Genomic DNA, 9393 nt, shown 5'->3' with positions numbered 1-9393 from the left:
CTGAGCACTAAACATGATTATTGAAGATCATGTCTTGTTTAGTGCTCAGTGCAAGATCTTCAGTGATGTGCGTATCTTGTACTAGATGCAATTGATAAGTACATTAATGCAGTTGACAAGTCAAATCCCTTGTCATATGGCCTTAAGAACAATTGAATATTGGATGCAAACTAAACCCTTTTCATATGGCCCTAAAGAAAAATTGAACATTGGATGCATATGTGATATATGGCCCTAGGAATGAGAAATTATTGGTTCCTCCAGGAGGACTATTGATGTGGTCCTCCTTGCTCTTGTCAGCCAATAGGAAAGTGCCATGTGGCCATTTTTCTGACTTAGCTCCACATCATCACTTTCCATTTACTTAACTATTGTTAACAAAACTAAACCAAGGTTAAAACTTAGCTCCACTTACCCATAGTTGGAAACCCAAAATCAAAAATTCTCTCAAACACATTTGCTTCTTTCTTTCTCTCTCCCTCTAGCTCTATTTCCCCAATATCTCTCTAGAGAAGAAATTCCCTCTGTATGAAATTGAAATTCAAAGAAGTGTTAAGCCGTGGAAGACTGCCGTTTTCACAAGATAATATTTGAGAATAGAAGCTTGTAATTTAAATATATATATATATATATATATATAAATGTTATGTAGTTTAAGATTAATGAATGATGAAAGAAGGGAAACGATTTTCCTCTTCATCTGCAAATTAAGTGTGTTTGTTTGAGGTTGTAATTTTCATAGGTGAGTAAAAAAAAAAAAAAAATTCTTAGTTTCTCAATTGAGATTCTTTCCCCCTTTTTCCAAGTTTGTTTTCTATTGGCTTTCGGAAGATGGATGAATGGATTTCAATAGGGATCCAGCATATGTTTTAAACATGCCAAGAACTTCTCAAGGTCGAAAATTTTTCAAACATTATTGATTCATTAGTTCGCAGAACAAGCACAAAATATCCAAACTCAGATTATAACGTATGAACAAGAGAACAAAACATGACTTTGAATTTTCCTCAGACCCACAGCAAAGACACCATACCCACCCTACCCATAGATTCCTCAATCAAAACCCATCATAGCCACAAACCAACAGAGATCTCCTTCCTCAGACCCACGACAAAGACCACTTCTCCTTCCTCCAAAATGTAGACCACCAACCACCGTAGAAATCTCCTTCCTCAGACCCACGACAGAGCATCCAAAGAATCAAAACCTACCATACCCACCATTCCCACAAACCAACATATATCTCCTTCCTTAGACCCACGACAAAGACCACTACTACAAGCCACAAACCATCCACATGCAAACGCCATCCCATTTGCTGCTAAATCCCCTGCACCATCACACCAAGCCCATCCCAGTCAGTGATGCAATTTATAGGTTTCATTCTTAATTTTTCTTCTTCGATTCACTTTTATTTAGATTTAATATTCTTGATTAATTTCTGCTTTTTTGTTGCCTTTCTCTTAGTCTTTTCCTCCACGTGGCCTTCCACGGCTTAACACTTCTTTGAATTTCAATTTCATACAGAGGGAATTTCTTCTCTAGAGAGATATTGGGGAAATAGAGCTAGAGGGAGAGAGAAAGAAAGAAGCAAATGTGTTTGAGAGAATTTTTGATTTTGGGTTTCCAACTATGGGTAAGTGGAGCTAAGTTTTAACCTTGGTTTAGTTTTGTTAACAATAGTTAAGTAAATGGAAAGTGATGATGTGGAGCTAAGTCAGAAAAATGGCCACATGGCACTTTCCTATTGGCTGACAAGAGCAAGGAGGACCACATCAATAGTCCTCCTGGAGGAACCAATAATTTCTCATTCCTAGGGCCATATATCACATATGCATCCAATGTTCAATTTTTCTTTAGGGCCATATGAAAAGGGTTTAGTTTGCATCCAATATTCAATTGTTCTTAAGGCCATATGACAAGGGATTTGACTTGTCAACTGCATTAATGTACTTATCAATTGCATCTAGTACAAGATACGCACATCACTGAAGATCTTGCACTGAGCACTAAACAAGACATGATCTTCAATAATCATGTTTAGTGCTCAGTGCATGATCCCCAGTGACGTGCATATCTTGTAATGGATGCAATTGATCAGTACATTAATTCAGATGCTCAGACTAGTTCTAGGGATATTTGGACTCAGGAGTTCAGAACTTTACTTAGGCTGTGTTTGTTTTGGGTGAAAATCACTTTTGGAAATGATTTTCTGTAAATGCGGGTGTTTGGTTGGTTTTGAAAATAGAATTTTCTGGAAATTATATTCATTTGACCGTAAAAAATAAGCTTTGACCACGGAAATTCAAGTCCGTTCCTATTTTCACTTCAAATGGTTTCCGAAGAGAGAGAGAGAGAGAGAGAGAGAGAGAGAGAGAGAGAAGAGGGAGCCTAGATCACGCCTTCGACGTCGCCAGCGAACCCTGAGCTCTAGTCTGACGATCACACGCACCAGATCGCACCGGTCTCGTCGATCGCAGCACCGCGCCAATCGCACCGCACCGTTCAATCTCGCCGCTCGATCTCGCCTCCGCGCGATCTTGCCTTCGACCCACTGATCTCTCTCTGTGTGATTTTGATTTCTGGTGTTGGGATTTGGCTATGATTTGTTTTGTGGATTGGGATTTGGCTGTGATTTTGAAATTTTCTGTAATAAAATTTGTTTGGATACTGAGAAAATAACTGAGAAAATGTGAAAAAATTGTAGGAAAATAGCATTTTCAAAATAGAACCAAACACACGAAAATATTTTCTACAACAATTTTCATAATACAACCAAACATTTGAAAATATTTTCCTTTTCGAAAAATAGCATTTCCGAAAAATAAATATTTTCTGGAAAATATTTTACAGGAACCAAACACAACCTTAATCTCTGCAGTTAGTTTGGTCCAAATTTTGACCCATCATTAGGCTCGCTTGTGTATCTAATATCTTTTCTTTGGGGCTCCTTTCTTGACTTTTACTGCAATTAGACCACTTCATCACCTAGTAAATGCCACCCATGACCCATTCGACAAATACAAATATTTCACCACCACGCACTCTTGACGCAATAGTCACTCTACAAGTATAAGTGATTGTAAGATGTGAAAAGATAAGGGCCAAAATTCAAGTCTCCAAAAAGAAGTTTCACACACATATACACTTAAATTATACTAAACTAAAATTTCTATCTTGTATTATAAAAGATTAAAATATTTCTTAGTAAAATTTATTTCAAGGAAAAACACTCTTAAAAATTAATGCAACAAATGAGAGTTGCTTTGCTAATCCAGTTTTCAGAAGCGAACGCATGCCACAACCATACTATGGCACTAATGAGAGTTGCACGGCTAATATCACCAATGAACCCCATGACCATACTATGGCACCGATCAAAGGATGCAGCTAGCTTGTAAATATTGCAAAATGGCTCGAATAAACATTTCCTGAATTCAGTCTAATTAACGTAAGCTTTTTCTGGCCCTTGGTCCACTTTGTACTTGTGCAAACAAAGCACTTGAAAAGAATGTTTTGCAAAACAAATTCCTTCTAATTCATGTGTCTAAAACAAAAATGGTCACAATTCAGTATACAAAAGGATCAGGAGATTGATAAAATACATGAACATGGGCAAGAGGGAGAAAATTGTGAGGGAAACTAAACAAAAGCAAGGATGCTACAGATGATTATATGTGCAACTGTTCTTATTGGTCAGTGAAACTTGGCTTCAAAGATGGCTGAGGTGAGGTTTCATTGGGGTTAATATTTCTACCAGCAGGCGGCAAACACCTTTTTGAGAAAAATGTAGCTATACTTTTCGTCCTCCCACCACCCTTTTCTGGGAATGAAAAAAAGAAAACTGACTTAATCTCAGAGAAATATATCCTAAGATAAATTTAAGAAAATCCAGATCAGTGTGCATATATACCTGGCGAAATCGACATGCCAAGTTTGTTGAGAATTTCTTTCTTGACCTGCATCACAAGATATCATAAATTAAGAAAACTTGTTTTCAGCAACTTTAGACTGCGTCATGGACCTATATTTTCAAAACTGGTAAGCAGCATCTTCAATGATATACCATGTAGTGACATCATGAAGAAGCATATCCTAAGGGGCAAACAAAGGAATCAGGGAGCAGACCCAAATGTGAAAGCTTAAGAATTTAAGCCCTCTCTAGGGCAGAAGGTGGTTAAATGGGTGAATTGTACTATTAGGTGTAACTAATCGGAAACCCGTGTGATGCGCAAGAAAATTTTGTCTAAAAGTATGTTGGTCTCAAGATTTGCATAAAAAGTATAATTAAATTATATTGGTCTCAAACTGAAACAATAAATACCATTGTTTTAAAAACCGGACCAAACCAGACCGGCCGGTTCAACTGAGAACCAGGAGCCAATCCAGTCCGGTAAAAACCCCTAAAATTGGTGAAAACGGTCAAACCAGGTTGAACCGGGAATTTTGAAAAAAAGGGTTCGGCTCTCGGTTCAGTTTTTAAAACCATGACTTTCAAGTTTCATCAATACGTGGGGGAGGAGAGTTTGTAAGTGGGTTAGCTTTCATCTACACATGGGAAATGACCATGCTTAGGTCATAATATGTAAGGGAATAAGTGGGCTTGGGCTTTTCATAAAGTTTGGTCTGATTTGGCCTAATTTTCAACAGCAGCCCGTCTTTTAGATGATAGTAAAAATAAGTTAACCTGATCTTTTGGGTAACAGTAAAAAAATTTAATGAGAAAAGACTAAAGAGGCTAAATGCAAATTAGAGCGCCAAATAACAAGACCTCATGCTCTCTCACATGATGTTTCTGCTTATATATATATATATATATATGCATGTATGTATATATATATATATATGCATGTATGTATATATATATTGATTAGGATGACCCGTCAAGGAGAAGCACATCAAAAAGGGCATGATGCATATATTAAGAAGTTTGTATGTAATTGAATCCTTTCTTTCCCTCTTCATTTTTTTGGGCACATGTCTAGCTTTACTTTTAACATCGGATCAGTTCATCCAAATTTCCAACCATTCCCTAATGTCCATAGTGCCACAAGAAAGTTTGGAGTTTGGCCATTCCCTCTCTAATAGTGTGTATATATTTATAATCCAAATAATTTTCCAAAATCTCCATTTTCATAATTCTTTACTAATGCCTAAAGAAATGCATGCACACAGGTATCCTAGCCCTCACCATTCAGAAAGAGTCACTGACCTGCCAACGATTATCAACAAAATCCGATATTTCCCGCACTCTATTTTTTAACACAGACTTTGAGGCAGCAGGGAACTTCTGCTGCAAAGATTCTATAACCTTATTGATACCCTGTGGGGATGACTGAATTGCAGACACCTGAGGGGAATCAAAAAAGGCAGGCTGCTGTTAGTAGCCAAAGATTGTATGCCATAATGCCATAACAATAAAATCAATCGCAGAAACAAAACATTGCAATAATCCTACTCCCTCCTGACATTTCATAGTATCAATAAGAGCAGGAAAAAAAAACATTTTTCTCAAGAACTTCTAGCTTTTACATCTAGAATGAAATGCACAACTTACAACTGTAGGCAAGTCTGTGTCTGGAATGTTATTCACAGTTGAGACCAGTGTGGTACTGCTCTTGCCACTTGATAGGCAAGCTTCTTGATCCTCATCTTCCATGTTTTCAATTGATATCTCTACACTATCAGGGAAAATACACATACTCAGAGCTTGCAAACACATCTGCTCCAGTTTAGGAGGACCAATAAGATCTTCTGCCATTAAGAGAGCAGACTTCTCATGCATCAAATTTAATACAATCAAGGGCTGGTTTCTCCGAAGAGCTTGCTCTGTCAAATTGTTTAGATATTTTTGCTGTCGAAGCAATGTGCAGAACTCCCCACTCTTTGAGTCTTCCTTACAACTAGGAGAGCTTCTTGCCTCCTCAACTACGACATCAGTTTCCATTCTGTCAACTTGTACTCCCTGCAGCACAAATCAAGCAATTTTTTGTTAAAATAGTATATATACATATGGAGAGAGAGAGAGAGTATTTGAAATGGCTTTGATATATTGTGAAAGGACAGATGCTAGAGATAGTCTTTTAGGTGGCTTGTGTGGAATGCACTCAAGATTTTTGAACTTATGGCTAGATATTAGTCCCTTGGGATCAGTAAACAAAGAGTGAATTCCTAGTGACAATCCCAGACAATCCCAGTTGTGATCTATTCTTTCATTCCATTTCATCTTTCAAAATTTTAAAGCCATCAAATATTTATATCTTTATTATCTACAAACAAACTGTCAGTCTCAGCAAAGTTACAGAAAATTTTTACTGCAAACATGCAAAGACCTTTTGAGACCCTAATAGAGTAAACTAGACAGGTTTCAAATATGTCCATGAAGCTACTACTTAAATGTACTTCAATGAGTACCACATTCTCATTACTCAAGTATCAAACAGCTAAGACATTCTATTATCTTCTTGGGACCTCATACTTAATGAAAAACATTATACAGGTTGACTATTAGTTTGCATTTCTAAAAACTATTTTGATGTCTTAGTACTTCTGCCAGGAAAACACTTTTATATTGATATTATAAGAAAGAGGTGACATTCATTTGAAATGAGCACTTAGTCAGAACAAATAGGAAAAAGGAGTTTTCCATAATGTCGTTTTAATCAATGCAGATGGTCTAAAAAGAGGTCCAATTCAACTTCTCTAAGAAGGATTAAGGAAATGTGAAAACGCAAAAGATGTAGCAACTTAATTTAAAATATTTTGCAAGCCCTTTTCATTGTACTTGTAGTATGAACCAGTAAAATCACTACCAATGCATAAGGGAAAGAACTGTCATAACTTCAAAATAAGTGAGCAATTTGGGACATAAGCTTTGTCATTTTGAGTGTAAGTAAATTTTTCAACTAGTATATCATGTTAACAAAGCCACTAAAGCAATGTATGGATCATCCACAAAACTGTACATTAACTATATACCAATACAAACATTACTTTTACTTTTTTTTCCTTGGAAGGGGAAGAAGAGAGTGCCTATCATCAGGCATAAGGCGAAATCCAGCTTCTCAGCTGTCAGAAGTCATACCTCATTTTCCGAGAGATAACCATCAGGTACAAAAAAGCCATCTTCACTTTCCTCTTCATCATCAACTCTTGAACATCCTTCCTCTAAAGTTTCCTCCTCTTCATCTTTATCACAATCTGAAAGACTTTCTCCAGGATCCTCCTGGACAATGATGATGTCAGTTTTGAACTTCATATTTAGAATATTGATTAATTTAATGATTTCCATGAAAGAAAGAAAACTGGATTCACTTTTACTAAAGATAACTCAGATAATACCTCCTCCCATTCATCGTCACTATCAATGTCATACTCCACATCTGGGTCCTTCTTAAAAGGATGGCGCGGGCCAACAACATGACTGAAGATGCATTAAAGCACATAAAATCAATGCCAAATTCCAGTTAAACCTTACAGCAATAAATGTCAATTGTTCCTTCATTAGAGACCATACATTTCATAGATACAAAACAAAACTGCAAGCTAGACCACAGATACTAATATCAGACATACTCAGAAGATGCTACAATTAAATTTCCAACACTTGCATTGAAGGCAGTTAAAAATAAAAATCCAATCTGACATAAAAATTACTTAGACTAGGAGCACATGAGTAATGACTCTATTCTAGAGACAACACTAATGCACAAATTTTGGAAGAGCACAAATACTTAAGCTCATTCATTGTCTTGTTCAATCATACATTATACATGCATACACTGAAAACAGAGAACGAACACCGTGACTTGAATCTCCTAACTGCATGATTAATGAATTCTTAACCACAACTTATATAATCACATTGAAAAGTTCAAATCCTTAAAATAGTTCAAAGGGCTTAGTTAAGAATTTTATGGTCCAACTCATTGAAACTTATTTAATTTGCTTTTAAAATTGATTTGTTTACAACCACTCCACATCATTCTGTGGATATAGAAATGTTGCTGAAGCTGAAGCCCCACATGTCCAATTAAACTACAAAAGGAAATCCAAACAAAAAACCAAGCATATAAAGCACAGAAGAGCTAAAAGATAGTTGGATTCTTCAAGAATGATTTTGTTAGATTTACTGCTTTAAAACACACTATGTTAAATAATCCAATAAGATCTAGCTTAGCCTCACAGAACAGACGACAAATTCAAAATCATAAGTCATAACACAGGAGCTCACCTTTTTTTATGCCAAATACCATAAAATGCAGGTCTATGGCTCTTAGCAAACTGCAACAACTGCTTCTTCTGGTTAAACTTCTTGACATCAGGGAGAGAACTATCTGTAGCTTGGGAAAATCTATCATCAGAAATCTGTTCTCCCCATCCATCTGCAAGCTTATCTATGTTCAAGTCATCATCACGAGCCACCACTCTATTAGCTGAGAGCTTAAGTTCCTTAAATAGTTCAGTCTTAGGCTTCTGACGTATTCCCCAATGTTGTTTTCTGTTTGAACGTATAGAGTGACCTAAGCAATGCCAGGAAGACAAGTGTACCCTGCACAGTGTAACAAATTTCAAATTACAAGAGTTTTGAGATAAACATGGCCTACAAAATTAAACAGTACAATAAAGGAGGAAACCTACTTCCAAACATCGTCTACACCAATCTCATCATTTGTTGAAAGAGCACAGTCCATTGACACAGTAACTGCATCAGGCATTTTTTCACTCTTTTTACTTGTTGAATCACATGTGGCTATTTTAGTTGAAGATTGGCCATTGTTACACATAGGGCTAGTTTTGCTTTTTTTAAGAAAACGTTCCATGATTGAAGCCTGCTTTTGTATAGAAAGTTGCTTTTTCAATTCAGCTTCTTCCTTTTCTCGACGCCGCTGATCCCTCTCAGCTTCCTCTTGCTGCTTCCGTAACTGTTTCCTCATTTCAGACTCTTCCTTTTCACGGCGCTTTTCGTCTTTTTCAGCCTCCTTTTCCTGAGATATTTAAATGATTCAAAGAAACATGAATAAGAAGCAGAGAAAGTTATCAACGGTTAAGTCAGCAATATCTACCTTAATTATATATGGGGAATGATATCAGTATATTAGGAATGGGATAAACTTATACAGTTAGATTTATATATCATATTCAACTCAATCCATGAAATAGAACCTCGCATGCTGTTTGCAAACAAATGAAAATCTTGTTCTGCACATGAAATTAATATCTATGAGAAATTTTTCCTTGTTTATTTGTTTTGCAGTTTAGTAAACTTACAGGAGCAATTATATGATTTACAATACCTTATCCCAGTAAAATTCCCCTACAACAGAAGCTACAGGCCTACAGCCATGACTAAATGACATTTAACAGAACCAAAAAAAAAAAAAAAAAAAACAA

The 9393-nt window shown here is 36.3% G+C and overlaps 1 protein-coding gene across 1 annotated transcript in view; it reads right to left on the bottom strand.

Annotated features, from left to right (window-relative positions):
• Positions 1–3436: 3436 nt before the first annotated feature.
• Positions 3437–9393, bottom strand: part of LOC115955401 (chromatin assembly factor 1 subunit FAS1-like) — a 10707-nt gene continuing 4750 nt past the window's right edge. The window contains exons 2-9 of the mRNA XM_031073521.1: positions 8641–8987; positions 8234–8551; positions 7342–7423; positions 7085–7225; positions 5558–5965; positions 5213–5350; positions 3914–3959; positions 3437–3823 (exon numbers count right to left, since the gene is read on the bottom strand). Coding sequence (XP_030929381.1) covers positions 3690–3823; positions 3914–3959; positions 5213–5350; positions 5558–5965; positions 7085–7225; positions 7342–7423; positions 8234–8551; positions 8641–8987 — 1614 coding nt within the window. The 3' untranslated portion in view covers positions 3437–3689. The remainder of the gene's footprint in view (positions 3824–3913; positions 3960–5212; positions 5351–5557; positions 5966–7084; positions 7226–7341; positions 7424–8233; positions 8552–8640; positions 8988–9393) is intronic.

The sequence above is a fragment of the Quercus lobata genome, chromosome 1 (genome assembly GCF_001633185.2).
Source record: "Quercus lobata isolate SW786 chromosome 1, ValleyOak3.0 Primary Assembly, whole genome shotgun sequence".
In the NCBI taxonomy this organism is placed as follows: domain Eukaryota; kingdom Viridiplantae; phylum Streptophyta; class Magnoliopsida; order Fagales; family Fagaceae; genus Quercus; species Quercus lobata.
Note: the sequence above shows the minus strand (reverse complement) of the source record. Positions and strands in the feature narration are given on the sequence as shown.